Genomic DNA, 20978 nt, shown 5'->3' with positions numbered 1-20978 from the left:
TTAGCTCCAAAATAAACATGTCCTGCATGTCGCTGATACCACAAATGATATGCCAAGAGTGACCCCGGAGCTCACAGCCAGGAACCGTTCAATCATAGGCAGTATGGCCCAAGCCCCACCCAAATGACAAGACCATAAACATATGTAGCAATAAAATTGCAGAATCCAGGAAGCAAAGAGTAAAGAATATAAGAAAAATAGATACCATGACTCTGGGGCTGGAGTGATAGCACAGTGGGTAGGGAGTTTGCCTTGCACGCGGCCGACCCAGGTTCAATTCCCAGCATCCCATATGGTCCCCTGAGCACCGCCAGGAGTAACTCCTGAGTGCAGAGCCAGGAGGAACCCCTGTGCATCGCTGGATGTGACCCAAACATGAAAAAAAAAGATGCCATGATAGAATGGCTGTGATCGTCAATACTGCCTTCTATGGTGGACAGGACGGTAGACCAGGTGACCAGCAAGAAAACAAATGAGCAGGAGGCTTCCCGGGACCAGAACTCAGGGACAAACATCACCTGTCTACTCAATGGCCACCAAGCATTCCTGAGTGGCTCCTAGGAGTCGGGTCACAAAACCAGCGAGGCCACACAGAGGATTAAGGCCCCAATTCCTGAACACCACTGGACTGGTTCCTACATTTAAACACAATCCTAGGACCAGAGAAGTAGAACAGAGGGTAGGGCACTCACCCTGCATGTGGCCATGCCGGGTTTGATCTCCAGCATCACATACAGTGCCCTGTGCTCGTGGCGACATGCAGCACCCTGTGTTTGTGGTGCTAGCAGCACCAATGCCACGCACGCCTCTGCTGACCACAGTCATGGTCCGAGGTAGGACGCACTCTGGCTTCCTCCTATCGCCTGAGAGATGATGGATGCTTTGGGGCCCACTGCCGCAGACAGGACTGCGCAACACAGAGCAGGGTCTGGGCTTCTGGACCTCTCCACACCCTCTCTCCTTGGTGACACAGACATTTGTCTCCTGGCCTCTGTCAACTGCTCCCCGATGAAGCGGAGATCTGCGGCCACGTGCCAGCAACTAGAGCAGAGCCCAGCAGGCACGATCTGAGCACCTGCACTCACAATCGAGGACCACGATGGTCCCCAGGGCTGGCACAGCAGACGCCCCATCTCGTCTGCTGTACATGAAACAAACAGCAAAACCATGTCGAGGAAATCTATCACTGAGCTGTTTCTACGTCATATGGACTTGCATGAAACTGTCATCTCACACGCCTTAAATCCTGATACTTATGTGTTTCAAATAAATATAAAAAGCAAAATGTGGCTGAGGAATTTGCTCTAATTCCAATCAAAACTTCATACAAATAAATTCTACCCTTCAAAATGAACTTGAAACTGCCAAAATACAAAATTTCATCCATAACGTAAACAAAGCAAAACAAAAACAATACCTGCTTTTTCTGAAGTCCGAAGAAACACCATATCTGATGGGATTCTTTGATTCTGTAAGGAGAGCAGTATCAAATATTAGTGCTGTACATGCAGGTCTGTGAGTGAACGCAAAGCAGAGCTGGCTGGCAGCAACAGCTCACACAGCATCAGCCCCGACGCTGCACTAGAGAAGCAACCCACCTGACTGCGCCTGAGACCCCTTCAGACGCACAGAAAGTGCTCCCTGAAAATGGACCGGACCGACACTCCGTGGCCTGCTGGACCTGAATTCAAACATCTGCAATGGCCACAGTGCCTAGCTGGGCACTGACCCGGCCTCTCTATGGCTGGTGCCCAGGATGGTCTGAGAGACAAACAGGAAGCATGGATGAGCCTGGGTTCCAGGGTCCCAACTCTCCTGCAGGCAAGGGAGGCTCTCTCACCCTCCGCACTGCACCACTTCCTGGCGGCCACTGATGCCTCCACCCACTGGGAAAGCTGTGCCCACTGGTGGCAGCACTGGAGTCAGCCCACAGAGGTTGTCCCAGGTCTCATTCGTATGGCTGAGAACTAAGTGATCATCTGTCAGTCAGCAGTCAGCAGCTCTCAGACACACACAGGGCATGAGGAGTGGACAGCATGAAGTGCAAAGACACCGCTTTCCTGCTGACAGCGGGAGAGAGATTCAACTGTGAAGGCTGCGGAGTTGGGACGGCACCTCCACAGCACTTAGCAAACAGTCCTCACTGACTGGGAACAGAAACTGCGAGCTCACTGCACAGACAAAGTCAGGAAAATGTCAAGAAAACATGCACAATTTAATAGGAAAGAAAAATCAGACTGCATACAAGCAAAGAGCTAGTCCCTGGCTGGACAACAACAACAACAAAAACAGTAGCAAATAAAAAAGTATAAGGATATAAGCAAATGCAATGAAACAAATCAGTCACATGTATACCAGGAACAAGTAACAAAAGTATTTTTTAAAATATGCATGACCATTTTGGTAACAAGAAAAAAGGAACAGGCTAAAGCTAGTGAAGGATGGGTAAGGTGGCTACATGAAGCCCGAGGAGACACTGCAGAGGAGACCCAGTGGCCCTGCAGACACAGCGTGTGCCAGGGAAGGCCACCTTGAAGGTGACCCGGCCTCCAGGAGCACCTGCCATGGCACGGAGATGCCGGAATGGCTGGGCACAGGGTGACAGCCACGGTGCATTTGTCGTATTTTTTATAGAAGTATTTGTGGGGCGTAATATAGGGAAGCACAACAAGACCAGGTTAGCTAGAAAGGACAAAGCACCGTCATCCTACACCAGGAAAGCACCCTCCACTTGGCCGAGGCTCTGCTGCTGACAGCCAGTGAGAAAACACTCAAGGAATTTTCCACACGTGCCCACGAGGGCTGCCTGCTGAGGCGCCTTCTCCGGTGTTTAAGGGGACGCTGGGCAGTGCTCCTTTCCAGAACTCCTCCTGAGAAACGATGCTGCCTTCTCTAGCGGCCATCTTCAACGCCGCAGCTGAGCCTGTTCCTTCCCACAGGTTTTCCTCATCACCTGAGGGGCCGTGCTGGCTGCAGGGTTGGTCAGAGTCTGTCTCACTGAGACAGAATCTTGCTAGTTCGTAGCCTGGGTAGGCTCTGAGCGATTTCATCTAAGTGGGTACTTACCAACACAGTCGTTTGTGGTCTTCTAGAATCATCTTTCTATTTTCTGCAGGATCCAGAGTGATAGGCCCCACTTCACCACTAATTTAGATGGGGTTTGTCCCAGCTTTAGCTCAGTCTTGTTACGAGTGTATCCATTTTATTAACTGATTTTTGATCACACCTTCCTATTTTCACCTTTACTGATTTCTGCTTGTCCTGACTATTTCTTAGCATCTCTTGCTGCAGTTTGACTTCCTTTGCCCTAGGTTTCCTGAGGCAGGAATTCAGAGGAATTCAGAGGAGCGACTGCTACCTCTCTCTCGAGTGGTGGGAGGTGGAGAAGGCCAGAGCTCCGCTCCGCCTGCCCCTCACACATGTCGCTGCAGGCTCACTTCCACTTCCCTGAAGCTCACCCTGGGCATTTTTCTTCCTAGCTGTTTTGCTTCATTTGTTTCTGATTCATGTATTCACCCAATCTTAAGGGCTAATAAAAATTCGTGGTGGATTAGTTCTACTGTCCTCAGGTGGTGTCCATTCCCCGCTAGTAGCCACACTTCATTGGCTATTAGCTCAGTCCTTGACGAACCGTCAGGTGGTATTTCTCAACCTTTTCTTCTTTCAGCAGGGACTGCTGCATATGGGTGGTGTCACTCCTTTATCCATGCTGCTGCCTCCTGACCACTACACTCAAACTGCTCACAGGAAGGTGAGGGAACATGGGTGCCTCTTGGCGTTTGTCCCCACCGGTCTCTTTCGGTAGTCCTCTTCGACTTCCACTTTCCTGCCTTCTACCACGCAGTTCCCCAAAAGCTTTATGTCATCTGATTCATAGCAACTCAGAGTCCACTCATGCTTTGAAATGTTTGTTGGGGTATTGAAACATACATAGTAACATAGTAGTTACTAAATTTCTTAAAACTTACTACACTGCCTCACCTCAGATCTTTTTTGGCTAACTCTGCCAAGTGTGGGAAACAGCAGGGAGCTTTTGTTCCTCACCCCCAGGGCCACGTGGTTCCAAACCTGTTCAAAACCTGGACTCAAGACAGGGCACAGGCTCCGAAATCATCACCCTGGCCCGGGATTCCTGTTCTCAGCAGGAGCTTGGGGTGTCCCTCACACAGCAACACTGGTACTGTTCTGTCGTCATGCATAGCCCCCCCCCCCCGGGGAGCGAGTCTCTGAACACCCTCCCTCCTCCTGCACCACCTAACTGGCTGTAACAAGTGATATGCATCTAGTACTCTAGCTTGATCATCTCACAGTAATCCCAAAAACCAGGTCTCGAGTTTCCAAATATTCAAGCTTTTTATGCGAAAGCAAAATAAAACTGGCAGTCTGTAAATCAAGTAAGGTGTATGGGCTCGTGACCCACAAGACAGAGAAAAGGTATTCGGTGTCCCTGGCCACCAGCACATGGAAGGAAAAAGCCATTTCCTGATGGAGATGGTGTTGTCCCCCTTGGTGGGCACGCAGAGAGAGCAAGGCTGCCAGACTCCCAGATGCAGAGCTGGACCCCAGGAGCACCAAGGTCACTCAGCCAAAGCAGGAGGACAGAAAGGACAGGGAAGGAGCAGTGAGAGCAAAGAGCAGAGAGGGAGCAGAGAGAGGAAAGCCAGGAAGGGCTGCAGGGCCCTGAGATGCAGAGAGCCTCCCTGGCCCCACAGTCACTGGGACCACACCAGCCGCTCAGTCAGCAAGAGCCCCGTCCCAAAGCCTGATCCATCTGCCTCCTGCCCCACTGCCTTCTCACTGGCAGGCCACTGGGAGCTGCCCACAGGCCAGAAAAGAGGGTGAGTTTGAGCCAAAGGTCATGAGAATGAGGCCCCAAGAGCTACAGGGGACCCAGGCGAGAGCCTGGAGATGAACCCCAGCCAAAGCAGCGCACAGAAAACGAGAGCATAAGCTCCAGTGTTATCAACAGTGTCTAACTGGCATAAGCTCCAGGGTGTCGACAGTGCTAATACGGCCTGACCAGCTTCCATCTTGGCACTCGTCCTAGAAGCTGTGGCTCAACCTCAGGACGTTCACCACCGCATCTTGCGACAGAAAGGAAACTGCCTTAAATCTAACAGCTGCTTGCAACAGTGCTTCCAAAAGCTGGTGGCACCACCCCAGGCCACTGCTGCCAGCATCCTCAGGTGTTACTGACAGCTGGGCTGACTGATCTTTCTTTTTTTCTAAAAACAGAGTGTTCAACAAATAAGTTCGGGAATCTTAAGGAACAAATGAAGAACTCTGTGTAACAGAATTCCTGTGAGAAAATGTGAGCGACAGAGACTGTGTCTGGCAGAGAGACTGCTCCAGATTCCAGCCAGCAGGCACCTACAGAGCCTACCTCGGAGCACAGGGACACCTCATGGCCTGGAACACGGGGAGGCCTTAAGGATCGAATTGGCTTCCCCATGGGGATGCCTTGTGGCCTCTTCCTGGAGTCATGATCTCCTGTGATGCTCTTCCCTGTCTACGATCATCACAAGGCATCTATCTACACACTCACTGTACATAGACTCAAAGGATGCAGTTCCTTTGGTAGTGATGCCAGTGAGGTTACGTTACACAGTTTCATGTCTTATTTTGGACAGAACATGACTTCACCTATAACAGTGAAACATACTTTAACAAAACAGAACATACCCAAACCTAGTTTTCTTCACATACATCAAACCTCAAATAAAGATGCCCAGGTCTGAATTACATGTTTCAGCCAGTCTCCATCAGATTCAGAAGTTACTCGCATCAGGTTAAATGTGAATAATGGCATATGCAGGTCTAAAATATGTATTTAAAATATCAACCTTTTCCACTATGATGAGGTCTCCAACTTGTATGTCTGAACTCTGAACTTGCACTTTACCTTAAAAAAAAAGAAGAAGTATAGTCAACTCAAGGAAACAACAGCAAAAACTTTCAGTTTATAAATAATACTTTAGAAAGAGCTTTGGGGGGATGGTGGTGGAAAACACTTCCGAAATTCAGTTAACCCGTACTTTCAAAGTCAATGTCTTTATTTCCGAGATGTCACTGGGAATGAGCCTCTCTTCACCCTGGAACAGAGATGTGCAGGGAGAGGGTCCCACCGGGAGACTGGGGGCTCAGACACTGCCCACCGCTCCAGTCACCCAGGTCACTGACCAGTGTTAAGGAGGAGGTCGACTGCTGCCGTACTGTCAAGAATCCTACTCCGCTCTCACTGCTGACAGTGCTCACACCACAACATGAGCAGCACTGAGAGGCACCTCCAGAGGGGGAAAACTGGAGGAAAAGTCACCTCCCACCAATCAGTCGGACAGACAGAGATGAGCACTGACAACTCAGGCCGCCAGCTGCGTTTCCTTGAGTCACGCATGAGATCTAGCACAAACATGTCCTCGTGAACCAGCCGCACAGGGAGCAGCAAACTGCCTTCGATCAGAGGTCTAAGGTCACCCTAGGCCCTCGGCTGACCTGTATTTCAGAGCTCATTGGTCTGTTCCCCGTGTTCTGATAACATTCTCTTTCATTCGGCTGATTCTGAGGCTAACAGAATCAGGGCTAGGTTCTTATCACTTTCTTACAAAAAAGCGTTTTGGGGACAGGAGCGATAGCACAGTGGATAGGGCACTTGCCCTGCACATGGCCAACCCGAGTTTGATCCTGGTGCTCCGTATGGTCCCCAAAGCCCACCAGGAGATGTCCCTAAGCACTGCCGTGTGTGTCCAAAACAAAAATATTTTTGCTTGTGTAATGAAAAGACATTACTGAATGGTCTTTATAATCATGGCCCTAATACAATCATCATCCAAAACCTGTCTCCCAGGGGCTCCTCACAGGACAGTCACTCAGGAGAGGATTCAGAGCTACCCAACTGGAGACCCCCTTCACAGCTCTCACCTGCACCCACCTTCATTTGTTCCCTGGCTCTCAGTCCCACGCTCTACCTGACAACTGCATGATGGTCCCAGCCCATTCCCATGAGGCCTTTGTACCCGCTGTTCTTGGAGCAGAGCTGCATGGCTCACCCCTTCGTGAAGCCTGTGGGAAGGTGCGTGACCCTGTGTCTCCCAAAAGCCTCCTCAGTGCATGTCAGGGGCTGAGGCACGGGCAAAAGCCTAAGGGTCCACAGAAGTTCAGGCATAACCGAAGTCCAGGTGGAGGACAGAATTTCTCCCTAAGTGCATATCCAAAACTAACCCATCTTGAATAGCAGACGTTGTTCAGCCACTCTATTTCTCTTAGTGAAAATGGGTCAGACATCATAATAGAGTGAGGGGAGCAGAGACATCACTAAGTGACAAGGACACGAGCAAAATAAAGAGGAGAATGCGTAATTACACAGTACCAGCAAAGCGGTCAGAACGGTAGATAATTAGGGCCATTTAAAATCTTTTTAATATATATTTTTAAAGTACAGCAAGATCGTTTTTATTGAAACTTACGTAGGAATATGTGAAAGGAGAGCAAGAGAGGAAGTACATGTTTAAGAGAGAACATTTTTCCTCTCTGGCTTCTCCAGCAAAGAGACGTAGAGACAAGCAAGGGAGACGGGCATGAGGAGTCAAGTCCCTTTTTAAAAACCCTCCTGACAGTACTGAGGCCAGCAGACCCACAGAACCCATGTGCCAGGGCCCAGCAAGTGGTGCTGGAAATGCCCAGGGCCTGCTCGGGTGGCCTGACCATACCCCATGGGGATGCTGATACCTACCCATGCTCTCTGGCTTTTGGGGAGCCCTTTCTGTTTGCTCAGGGCTAACTCCTGACTGCTCCAGCAGCTCTGTATTCTTGCTAAGGGGTGCCAAGGACGGAATATGCCGGGTGCTGGTCCCACCCACCGTGCTGGCTCCTTAAGCACAGCGCACAGCTCCACTCCTGCTCCCACCAGCATTCCGAGGCTGCTAGGGCAGGAAGCACGAGAAAACGCCAAGGGAGGCTGGACGACAGAATCTACCTGTTCATCGCAGATGACTCGCCCACCTACAGAGAGGATTCTGAACATCTACCCCCAAAATACGTAAGAACTACAAAGGTCCTTCTGAAATTTCTTTAAAAATTAAGTAGGGGCAGGGCTGGAGTGATAGCACAGTGGGTAGGGTGTTTGCCTTGCATGCGGCCGACCCGGGTTCGATTTCCAGCATCCCATAGGGTCCCCAGAGCACCGCCAGGAGTAATTCCTGAGTGAAGCATCAGGAGTAACCTGTGCACTGCCAGGTGTGACCCAAAAAGAAAAAAAAAATTCAGTAGGGGCTGGAGTGATGAACTCTAGCAGGAGTTTCCTTTTTTAAAGAAATCAAATGAGCTGATTCAAATATTATGCAAAAAACTAAAGAAGCTAGAAGAACCAAAGCCCTCTAGAATATTCGGGAGAGGAGTGGTAGAAGAGGAGGCCTTAGACCAGCAAGACAGGGCCACCCACTCACTCACAACCATGGTCACTGTGTGTGCGCCCAGGGGGCGGGGGACAAGTGCGGGGGACAATGTAGGTGGGACAAAAACTTCACCCACCCTATCAATTGGTTCAGTTTATTCAGACATAAGATTTCTGAACAGAAAGGTGCCAAATCCACAGTCCTGACTAACAAAATTCCACAAAAGACATAAAAGTTTTGAATACCTAAGAAAATACTGGCAAACTAAGCTTCATTAAAATTAAAAACTTTGGGCTGAAGAGGTGGGGGTGACTTGCCTTGTATGTGGCCAACTGGGTTTGTCCCCTAGCACTGCACATGTCTCCTGAGCCCATCTGGAGTGATCCCTGAACAGAGAGAGGCAGGAGGATCACGAGGACCACAGGGTGTGGACCAAAAAAAAAATGAAAACAAAAACAATATAATTCTGGGGCTGGAGCAATAGCACAGTGGGGAGGGAGTTTGCTTTGTATGAGCAGCCAACCCGGGTTCAATCCCTAGCATCCCATAGAGTCCCCCAAGCACTGCCAGAAATAACCCAAAAAGCAAAAACAAACAAAAAACCCAATATAATTTAAGAACTCTGTTTCTCAAAAAAATGTAATAATAATTAAGCACTAGAAGAAAATACACAACAGACAATAAGGCCAAGAGGCCTGCAGCTGACGGACTGACAGAACGGACAGAATCCATCAATGCACAGAAAGGTCAGGAAGCACGGGAAAGAAAACACAGAACAGAGAGTTGAAAGAAAATGGAGAATAGCGAGTGCTGTCAGCCTACAACTGAGGGGATGGAGGGATCGTTGGAGGCCCTAGAGGCTGAGGGGAGCAGAGCAGGGGAGGCCCAGGGAGTAGCTCACAGCCTTGTGAAGGAGGCAGAGCTGACTTCCCAGCAGTCGAGAGGGCGGTCAGCACTAGACGTCAGGCTGTACTGCCACCTGTCAGGCCCCAGGCATGTGTCGGAGGCCACTGGTGAAAGGTCCCTCACGGAGCCATACAGACCAAGCATGAAGAACAGAGACTCCTCTGAAAGGACGACATACCACACACAGGCGTGGAGAGGGGAGATGGGACAGCTGCCAGGGCACTTGTCTGGCACACAGCCAATTTGGGTTTGACCCCCAGCACCCCATAAGGTCCCTGAAACCCACCAAGAATGAGCCCTTGGTGCAGAGTCAGGAGTCAGCCCGGAGCACCAACAAGTGTAGTCCAAAACAAAACAAAACTTAAATTCTCTAAGTCCCTTTCTCTCACTCAATGTCACTGGCTGAACTCACCAATTAAGAGACATGCAGTGGCAGGATGGGTCATAAAATGGAACTCAACTTTCTGTGACCTCCCTCAGTCACAGGACACACATGCTCAAGGTCAAGGCTGGAAACAATGTTTTGTTTTGGGAGGTAGGGGGTCACACCCGGCAATGCTCAGGGGTTACTCCTGGATCTGCATTCGGGGATCACTCTTGGCAATGCTCTAAGGGCGATATGGGATGCTGGGGATAGAACCTGGTTTGGCCGCGTGCAAGGCAAACACCCTCCCCACTCTGCCACTGCTCTGGCCCTGGAAAATAATCTACAGCAAACAAGTCTGTAAGAAGGCTGAGGCGGCCATGCTTCTATCAGACAACACAGACTTCACATTTCGAAAGGCCGCAAGGATGGGAATGGTCATTTTTCAATGACAACAGGAGCAATACACCCAGAAGAACTCACACTGCTACACTATGTGCACCTAATGGCAGACCATGGGATTCTGAAGGCAGCTGCCAAGAGAAGAAAGACTGACAGCATAGCAACAGTCAGACTCTGACGTCGCTGCCACTGCTCGGTCAGTCACCCTGGCAAGAACTACACGAGGACACACTGGCCTTAAAGGAAGGAATGAAGTGACGGTCAAGCCGACTTTAGAGCTTTGTCCATCCCCCAAAGTGCATTCTGTGCACACAGGACATTCTCATGGTGGCCCACACACTTGGTCTCAAAACAGCCCTCCAATCAGCAAGACAGAAATCGCATCAACTCAGGGTCGCAGTGATAGGACAGCGGGTAGGGCGCTTGCCTTGCATATGGATGACTTGGATCAATCCGCATCATCCCACTCCCTCAAGCACCACCAGGAGTGATCCCCGAGTAATTTTATACAGTCAGGAGTAAGCCCTGAGCATTGCTGGGGAAAGCCCCTCCACCCAAAAAGGGAAAGAAATCATATCATCTATCCTCTCAGACCCAAAACTTTGAAAATGAAAATCACAAATGGGGAAGTGGGATGGGGACAGGGACATAACAAGAAAACAGGTGAAAGAATGAATAAGAAAAAAAGGAAAAAGAAAGTGAGGAGTTATGAGCCGAGGCTGAGCGTAAGGGGCAGAAACATTTCTTCTGGTGCATCTGCCTCCAGCCACCACCCCCCCAGAGGCAACTACTATATTTTGTGTGAAATGATTTCCTTATAGTTTTGCTCACTGTGTTCTTATGTGTGCAAATACCCCAAAGATACATCTTCCATCTTGCCTTTAAAATATCCTTCCACGAGTATGGTGCCGCCAGCAGGTCAGTCTGTACCTGTGGGCGAGTGCATCAGCAGCCTGATGGCGCCTTCAGACTTCCAGACACCCTAAAATTGCTGCTGTGCCTTTGGCCAGATCCCAACAACTTGGGGCCAAGTTTACCAAGAAAGTAAATGGCCAAAAGTTAGGTACGTGGGAGACATACCCACAAACCACCTCCGACTCAGCTATATAACTGGAGGCAAGACCTCTCTGGTTGCTGATCAAACTGCTTAACGACGATGATCCCAGAGACTCAGAAAGAAATCTTGGAACCCAGCGGCTTTTGGCAGAAATGTGCCTGGTCCCTGCAGTAGGTTACTGGCGCCGGGCCACCCCAGGTGGGAATAGGTTTCATGCCTTGGCTTGTTCCCCCTGGTGGCTTGGTGGCCGTCATCCCCCAGAGGCCATTGGACAGTTAGGTTTGGGCCCACAGTGATGAGACACACGGGGCCTCACGAGATGGGGGGTGGAGCCAGCCCTTTCCTCCCCGGCCCTTTTCTCCCCACCCCAATAACACCCTGGGTTTCTCTGGTTCCCAATCAAGCTGCTTAACGGCCATGATCCAAGAGACTCAGAAACAAATCTCGGAATCCAGTGGCTTTTGGTAGAAATCTCTCCAAATTGTTAAAATTTAATTGTTAAATTAATTTAATTATTAAAATTGTTAAAATTAATTTAATTGTTAAAATTTTGAAATTCCAAAATCGCACAGCCACTACTGCAGCTGCGTGACATCACATGTCATTCATAATCAGCAACAGAAAAAAATTGTCTACGGTTGCCTTTTCAGTAGATCTGAGTGATGGGATAAAATCCGAAATAATAATGGTGGGCCTGGTGTAAAAATATTGAATGTGATCAAAGTAGAGAGAGAGTAATGTGGAAGTCATCTACCCCACAGGTAGGGAGATGTGGGATGGGGGGTCTACTGGGGTTTTTGGTGGTGGAGAATGGGCACTGGTGAAGGGATGGGTGTTTCATTGTATGACCAAGACTTAAACCCGAAACCTTTGTAACTGCTCTCACGGTGATTCAATAAATAAATTTATAAAAAAGGGGGAAAAAAAGTAAGGTGGAGTTCATGCCCAATTCAATCAGCCTAATCAATGGCTGAATAAACAGCAATACTCCTACATTAAAATAAAAAAAGAAGAAAAAATCTTCCACGAATGGTCACTGGGAGGGATGGGTAAACGATCACTGTATGACTGAAATGCAAACACGAAGGCTCGTAAGTTTGTAACTGTACCTCATGGTGATTCACTAATAAAAAAATTAAAAAATAAATAAAATAAAATATCCTTCCACAACTAAAGATATGAAAGATGTTAAAACTGTAAGTATCCCTGAGAAAAGAAGTCAACTCTCCCCTGCTCCATCTGGAGCTCATACAAAGCCTTGGAGTACCCAGAACAGGCATGAAACCAAGATTGAAGAGGCTGGATATTATTCAGACCAGAGGACTGCAATGAGTGTGGCTCTGTCCACAGACAGGAACACATGAGCCCAATAGAGCCTGGTCGGTTGCAGGTAGTGCACTGGGGAAGGGTCTCTGTTCCAAAGTTGGGACTGCCACCTGCAAAGACACTCACTGCCCACCTGTGCCCATGCAGACATTTCCTCGCAGGGATGCACAGGATGAGAAAACTAAGGTTTCCCAGAGGAATCTTCATCACAGGAGAGACAGCAAAGAATCTTGGTGACCCGGACTGAGATTTGGCCGAGGTCAACAGTGAGACAGCAAAAGCACAGCTGCAGAAGGAAAACAGTGACCATCAGATGTCACCGAGTACGAGAGCAGAGTGGAAGGACGAAGATGGACGTGTGGCGCAATGGACGGGGCATGGACGAAGGGCTGAGGCCCCGTCCAGATCAGGAGCACCTTCGGAGGAGGCAGGGCTGGGGCAGAGCCACTGTCAGTGATGGCAGGCAAGTCTGCTCAGAGACTTCAGGACAGCCTGCCATGTGAGGAAGAAACCCAACTGCAGAGTGCCGGGCAGAGGTCGCGGGAGAACAAAGACAAACCCAGTGCTGTGGAAATGAAGCAAGAGACAAAGCCCGACTCAGACCAGCTGAGGGGAGTGGGAAGGGGCGCTGCACACGAGGCCATGGAAAGGACACAGGCTTCCAGTGGGGAAGTCCAGAGACCTCACAGCGGGGGCCAAAGCTGGTCTGATAGGGCCAGGATGGGACCGTGGAGCTGTGGGAGGGCAGGCAGAGGCATGAGACCTCAGGGCGGGAAACCAGCCTAAAAATGCCATTTAGGAATGCTCAAACAAAGCAAACAATCGACCCTTTTCTTCTCAGCCCAGAGAAAAGGAACAAGGCCCCCTGGGAGGAATACTGACACAACGAAACACTACTTGTCTACGGTGAGACACAGGGAGAGCTCTAACACTGAATGTTACTCCCTGGGTAAAGAATATTAGCCAAGCAGTTCCCCTCTAAACTACCTCAGGAGCTAAATAACCTGCTCCTGTGTAATGGCTACTAGGAGAGGAGCTGGGCAGTCCCTGAAGGCAAGAAGCAAACAGGGAAGAGAGAGAATATCCAGAGACTCCTGCCTAAGGGCTGGGAATGTTAGGAAGTATCTAAATGTTGCATATTTTATTCACTAAGAGAAAATGATACAGTAGCTCAAAAGAAGTCACTGTGGCCAGGGGCTCTGTGCAAGCCAGGATGCCTGATGCTTTCCACTGTCAGGCTGAAACACCTGCACCTGCCAAATGATGACAGAAACAGGCATGTGAAGAATATCTGCATATATAAACTCATTAATTTCTCTTTATTTGAAAAAAGTTATTAAGCACGTGTTAAAGGAGGTAGTTCAGCACCTGAGCACTTACTTGCCTTGCATGTTATGAAGTCACAGGGGCAATACCCAGCACCACAAAAAATAAAGTTAAGCAAGATAAAAATACTTGCCACATGTGATCAATTTCTTTTAGAGAAATAATAAGGTGAAAAATGGATATAGTAACAAAAGGTGACAACTTCTATGAATGATCAAAAACAATAAAAAGCAAGCAAAACACAATGAGAGTACTTTTCAGTAATCAAATTGGCAAGTTAAAACAATGTTATAACCAAAGACTACAAAGAAAGTGCGGGGGAGAGAGCAGGGCACTTGCCTTGCAGGGGGCGCTCCCAGGTCCGATCCCTAGTACCACACAGGGTCTCCCAAGCTCCACCAGGAGTGAGCCCTAAGCAGTGTCGGGTTTGGCCCAAAAGCAAAACCAACCATGAGCAAGAAAGGAAGGACAGGAAAGGTGACAGGGGAGGCCACCTGTGGGCCCACCAGGTACAAGGCCCCTGGACAGTCCCTGTAAGGAGTGACACTTCCTGTGTGGTCCCTCACTTAATCACTCCACGTGCTGAGTGCATCCCCTGTACAGTCAATTCATCAGCCCTCAGACAGCACGATGAGCAGAGAGCCTCGAGCCCCCAGCTACCCAGGAGACAGGGCACACAATCTGCCCTGCTGAGGGAGAGGCTCAGGACACACACACCTTTAAGGGAAGAACAGGGCTGCTTCCAGTGTTTCCTATCCAAGCTTGTCTCCTGGGGTTAACAGAATTAAAAGCTCAATGCATGAATCTCACAAATAAATGAATTCAAGTACATCCTCTATGGTGGCTTTAGAAATCTAAACTGCTGGCTCAGTGGGTAATGTGCAGGAACACCTACTTCTGAGTGTCATCCCCCCTGGCCGGGTGTCCTTGGAACAGCCACAGAGAATGAAACAAGTGAGACAGAGAATGAACATGTGACCAATGGCAACAAACATCCTGGGAAGCAAGGATGCAATCAAGCATCAGAAAGCTGAGACCAGGGCCAGAGCAATAGTACAGCAGGTAGGGCATCTGCCTTGCACCCTGTATGGTCTCCTGAGCACTGTCAGAGTGATTCCTGAGTGCAGAAACAGGAGTAGTAACCCGTGAGCATCACTGGGTATCCCCACACTCATCCCCCCCCCCCAAAAAAAGAGAAAGAAAGCAGAGACCTCAACACAACAAACATCCTGGGAAACAAGGATGCAATTACATATCAGAAAGCAGAGACCTCAGAAATAACACTTCTGTGCACTACAGGAGACCCACAAAATATAACCCAGTTACAAAGTGTGCAAACAATCTGAGTGGATATTTTCAGCTGGGCAGCTGGGAGATACACAAACAGCCAACTGTCGTGACGGTGGTGCTCGGTACCATTAGCCACCAGGACTACAGTGCTGACTACAGTGGACTGACTACCACCCAAGCCTGGAGACAAGCACCAGAGATGATCATAAGTGTTGGGGAAGATGAAAAGACACCTAAAGCCCTAGAGTAGAGAGGGAAACGTAAACAGGGTACAGCTGATTAAGAGAACTGCCTGGAAGTGCCACAAAACCAGGGCTTGGGGGCCGGAGCGATAGCACAGCGGGTAGGGCGTTTGCCTTGCACGGCTGACCTGGGTTCAATCCATCCCCGGCATCCCATATGGTCCCCCAAGCACTGCCAGGAGTAATTCCTGAGTGCAGAGCCAGGAGTAACCCCTGAGCATTACTGGGTGTGACCCAAAAAGCAAAAAAACAAACAAACAAACAAAACCACAGCTCGGAGGCCACATGGATCAGAGGCAAAGCATCTACTTTACATGCATGAATTCAAGCCCCTGGGTTCGACCCGCAACACCGGAAGACAGCAACTCATAGTACTTTCAGTTACACACCAGAGGCAGATATGCACTCAGAAGAAGGGAAACAAGGTCTACAAAAACCGACACACAAATGACATTCACAGAAGGATCATTCATAGTGACCAGCAAGGGCAAGTAGGCCAGATGTCTGTCCACTGCTGATGAGCAGACAAGACACGGCCATGAAGAGTGAAGCCGATTTAGCAACAGAAAGGAGATAGGACTGCCCGTGCCACAGCACTGAGGAAGGCTACGAGGTCCAATCCACAGAGAAAGGTTAGGGGCTGCCAAGAAACAAGAGGGTGAGAAAACACCAGAATGGGGACGATCACTCATAAACTGAATCTTTCTGGAATATTTAAAATTGTAGGGGCTGGAGCAATAGCACAGCGGGTAGGGCGTTTGCCTTGCACGCAGCCAACATAGCTGACCTGAGTTCAACTCCTCCGCCCCCTCGGAGAGCCCGGCAAGCTACTTAGAGTATCTCGCCCACACGGCAAAGCCTGGCAAGCTATCTGTTATGTACTCGATATGCCAAACACAGTAACAACAAGTCTCACAATGGAGATGTTACTGGGCCCGCTCGAGCAAATCGATGAATAACGGGAGGACAGTGATAGTAGGGGGGCTGGAGCGATAGCACAGCGGTAGGGCATTTGCCTTGTGCACAGCCAGCTCGGCCAAGCTGGATTCAATTTCTTTACCCCTCTCAGAGAGCCCAGCAAGCTACCGAGAGTATCTCGCCCGCGTGGCAGAGCCTGGCAAGCTACCCATGATGTATTCGATATGCCAAACGCTGTAACAACAAGTCTCACAATGGAGACGTTACTGGGCCCACTCGAGCAAATCGATGAACAACGGGAGGACAGTGACAGTGCTACAGTGCTCTATAGTTATAAGGTGGTGATAGTTTTGCAACTGTGAATATAGGAGAAAAACCACTGAATTGCACACTTTAAGTGGATAAATTTCCTTTATATAAAAAATAAGTCTAATAAGCTACAAAAAGATTTCTGGGTAAGAGTATTGCAAGTCATGGCTTGTTACACTAACGTCCATGTGTGCACAGAAGACACCAAGACCACGCGAAGATCCCAGGCCTCCAGGGGCCTCGTGGCAGCATGAGCAGGAAGGCTGCTCTCGGCTACCCTCAGCCCAGCTGTGGGGACCCCATGGCTTGGTACTTGGACCCACAACGCATGTCAGCGGGGCCCAAAGCTGCCCTAGTGGTGCCCTGGTGGCCAAGGGTATTGGGTGGACCTGGGCCCATCTCCCTCAATTTCATCCATTTTTAAGAAGACTCCTAGGACGTCAGGTACCCGACAGGTTTCTCCTGTTGTCCTCACTACTGCAGTTTCCTTGTCAGTTTTTAGCCGTCCAACCTCTTCTGTACAGTTTCACCCACTCTCCTTCTAACACACTATCCCGTTCGGCCACAGAACAGAGAAGCAAAGAAAGCAGCCCAGCACGAGTGAGCCCTGATACAGGCATGGCTGCTCCTGCCTGCTCAGAGCCTGACGGCAGGTACATGGACCCCAGCACTGCACTGAAGCTTAAGGCGCGTTTGAAACAGAATGCCAGGAGGAGGCAAGCCTGAGGAGAAATGCCTACAAAATCAGCTGTGCTTCACATGTGTCTAAGTGTTTGCGCCTGTACCAACCATTACAGAGCACATTCTATGACTAACCACTAGTATGTTTCCATGTCTACACAGGGACAACCCAGCATCCAGGGAAGGAGAATCCACTGAGAAAATATATGCAGTATGTTACCATGAGAAAACGATGTTCCTGGAACCCTATACTGCTCCCCCAGTTGCAAGGCGTGATCCCTGGGATCAGAGCCAGGATTAAGTCCTGAGCTCCTCAGGTGTGGCCCAAAAACAAACAAAACAAGATTGAATACACAAGCAAACAATACTATTTTCAAGAAAATTAAGACATGCAACCCTTCACTTATGTTAACTCTAAACTGATGCTCAAACAATGCCCAGTGGAATTATGTGTCTTGCTGACCTCTCACTGTAAGTTTGCTATACAGCTGTGAGTTCACTTCTTTGTCACGCTGAAAACGCCGAAACTCATCAATGGCTTCCCTCGTTATAGTGACAGCCAAAACGAAGCCCTGTGAAACAAAAGAAAGTGCTTGAGAAAATGAAATTCTGACATGGGAAAATTCCCTAGTGTTACTTCCTCGCCACCCCCCCCCCCCATACCTTGAAAAAATAAATTTACCTTTAAAAAGTAAAATAAAGGGCCAGAGAGAGACTACAGTGAATCAGACACTTGCCTTGCATGCGACAACCCTGGATTCTATCCCCGGCACCCCAGAGGGGCTCCCCTAAGCCCTGATCCCTGAATGCAGAGATAGTAAGTCCTAAGCACCACCAGGCATGTCCCCAAAACCAAAATAAGATAAAAAGTAAAATAAAGCTAAAATCAGCAACACTGAAACATAACAAGAGACATAAAAATTTCCAATAAAAATTTTTCTATCACATCATCATAAGCATTTCAAACTAAACACTAGAAAATACTTAGCAACTCTGAGAAAACAAGCAATCAATAATCTTCAACGGCCCCATGAGTTCTAGTTAGAAGGTGAAAAGCACATGGCTCCCAGGGTTTTGTGCCCTGCCAGAGAGAAAGCGCTGGCTGGTGAGGACACAGGCCCGGCACAGCAGGACACGCCCTCCCTCCTCCACAGCCCACACAGCTCTGCAGCTGCAGGGTGGACAGAGGCACAGTGACCTGAAGTGAGCCGTCATCATGAACCAGGGCAGCGCTGAGTTTCCCGACACCTGGCTAGGAACATTCAGGCCGGCCTCCTACGTGGTTCCAGTGCTCTGAATCGGTCCCTGTTACTCGAGGATGTGCTCCACTCTGCTCTGGCAGTGCTCAGGGGACCAAATCAGACCTCCTGTGTGTAAAGCCTGTGCCCAGCCCCCTGGACTCTCTCCAGCACTCCAGTCTACTTGTAACTGACAAGAGCCCAGAGTGGCCACCGATGGACAACCATCTTCAGTCCAGGTTTTACTCTGAGCCACTGGAGGCCAGCTGTTTCCTGAAATGTGCTCCTTCCTCCTGCTGCCTCCACTCCCTGGCCAGCACCACTGACGACCAACCTAGGGCACTTCCCTGACCCTCTTGCTGTCCACTCCACCCTGTCCTTCTTGCCGTCCACTCCACCCTGCCCCTCTTGCCATCCACTCCGTTGCAGCTCGTCCAAGCTGACCATGCTCTCTACACGCTGGCTCTTCCCTCCAATTCCGACCTCCAGCCTTGCTGATTCAGTTACCAGAGTGCCTTCTACAAGCTGGCAAGGATATGTTAAACCACCCAGCCCCAGCAACACACTGGCTGTGCCAGCCCAGTCAGCTCTTTCCACAAAGGCTGAGGAGTGTGTATGGCAATGGCACCCGGCCAGGCAGGGACACTCTCCCCTGACACTCGGGAAGCAGCACCATGCCCTGCTACACCATAAAGGAGCCATCTGGCCAGAGTGTACAAGTGGTGTCTACTAAGAGCACCACCTGGGAATGAATTCTGAAGCCCATGCAGACTCCCTGAAGGAACTCAGTGCTCAGGCCGGGGGCCACCAGCAGGGTTGGGGTCCCTGGGACTGCCAGGTGCTAGGGCTCAGGGTAGGCTCTCAAGCATGAGAGGTAGGTGCTCTCTCCTTAAACCTGCTCCCCGGTCCCTCCTTTTATTTTTAGATGAATCTGGGGATCCTCTAGTCAGTTTGTGAAAGAAAAGGAAGAATTGGCATTTTGCTGGTGACTGTTCTCCATGCCAAGGTGGGACTCAGGTCTCAGGCCCTGTGGCCTGGACCAGGCTGCAGTTGGAGGTCTGTGGCTAATGAACAGTAATGAACGAACAGGGAGTGCTGACCTCAAACAACACCCTCTCGTCTGGGCCCTCCACACGGCATGAGTCTCTGCGTGAGACAAATGTCTCATGGTTTTTCCCTTGCTGTCAGACCACAGTGTCATTCTCTTGTCATTTTCAGATCAGTGCAATTTTGGTGTATTCATCTGGCCCCCTACAAACTTTCTCACTTATCAGTCCTAAAGTTTATGTGTGTGGGTTCTCCTTAGCGAATCGGGCTTCCACCTGATGCCCATTACTCCCTTTCTTGCCTGGCAACCCTCTTCAGTGCTGACAGAAGTAGGGCTGGCTGACACCAGGCTTCAGTGCTGCTCGAAGGGCCATGTGTGGCTCACCCTGACACACATTTCTCAACTCTCGGTATTTTAACCAAACATCACCATGGCCACGCGTCAGGGGCAGCTGTCTTGTGCTGGGGTTTCACACCACTGGCTGTGTTTTTAGTTCTCATACTTTACCCACAACTCTGCTCAGAGAAACTCTCAGAAAAAGGGCAGATGAAAGGATTTTAAATCAGAGTGAAAAATCAAAGCCTTCATGGGCTGGTTTCTCAGATAGCTGATCTACTTTTCACTTAGGAATGAAGAAAGTACAGGAGGACGTTCTATATGGATGATATAGAGTTAAAAATCCGTATTTTCTTCCATCTAAATTTTTTATATGGTAGATCTGCTCCATCTTATTAAGCACAATAGAAACACGACAATCTGTTTTGTTCATCTGAAAACATCAGCTTTGCATCAAGAACTGTTCTGAAAGCCCAACAACCTGAAAGGTCACCTTCATTCTGAAGCAGTAATGTGAGAAGTCACCTTCTTCTCAGTGTATTATTCCATTCCATGAGAAAATGCAGCAGAGTACAATTAGGAATGAAAGTTAGCAAATTTCGCTGCAGGATAAAATGGTGGGGGTGGTGGGCATCGATTCCGCTATCACTGTTCTCTGAAACATCTCACATCCAGCAGTGCCCAGGGATTAAACCTGGCGCTCCCATATGTGCCGCAATCTTTCGAGCCAGCTTCCCAGCCCAGCATCTCACTTTCAGTCAGAGAACAAAGGAAGCACGTTTGAGAGAATCATTTCCTTTAAGGTTAATGGACATGACACATAAGTCATGTCCGCCACTTCTACGATGACTTTCTGCTTCACTCTTCCTTTGCCTTGAGCAGCCTCACTGAACCTTAGAGCAAGTAGAGAAAAGATGTTGAAGCCTTAAGTGCACATGTAAAAATCGATGCTTACGTCCATGGACTTAGGGTATGGGTAGACCATCCTGGGAAAGATCGGGCAAGAACTCAAGAGCCAATCCACAAATCCTTGCTGAATACTTAAAAAAAAAAAACTATTAGAAACAAAACCTGTATTCAAAATTTGCATTCAAAAGTTCTTTATGGGGCTGGAGAGGTAGCACAGCGGGTAGGGCGTTTGCCTT

The 20978-nt window shown here is 49.2% G+C and overlaps 1 protein-coding gene across 2 annotated transcripts in view; it reads right to left on the bottom strand.

Annotated features, from left to right (window-relative positions):
* ATP9B (ATPase phospholipid transporting 9B (putative)) overlaps positions 1 to 20978 on the bottom strand; it is a 124042-nt gene that overhangs the window by 75749 nt on the left and 27315 nt on the right. The window contains exons 5-7 of one of the 2 annotated variants that reach the window (XM_056131486.1): positions 17675 to 17783; positions 5844 to 5902; positions 1418 to 1469 (exon numbers count right to left, since the gene is read on the bottom strand). In XM_056131486.1, the coding sequence (XP_055987461.1) occupies positions 1418 to 1469; positions 5844 to 5902; positions 17675 to 17783 (220 nt within the window). The remainder of the gene's footprint in view (positions 1 to 1417; positions 1470 to 5843; positions 5903 to 17674; positions 17784 to 20978) is intronic. The other variant, XM_056131487.1, reaches the window with a different exon arrangement.

This window comes from Sorex fumeus, unplaced genomic scaffold (assembly GCF_029834395.1).
Source record: "Sorex fumeus unplaced genomic scaffold, SorFum_2.1 ptg000092l, whole genome shotgun sequence".
Lineage (NCBI taxonomy): Eukaryota > Metazoa > Chordata > Mammalia > Eulipotyphla > Soricidae > Sorex > Sorex fumeus.
This window is presented reverse-complemented; position numbering and strand designations above follow the sequence as displayed.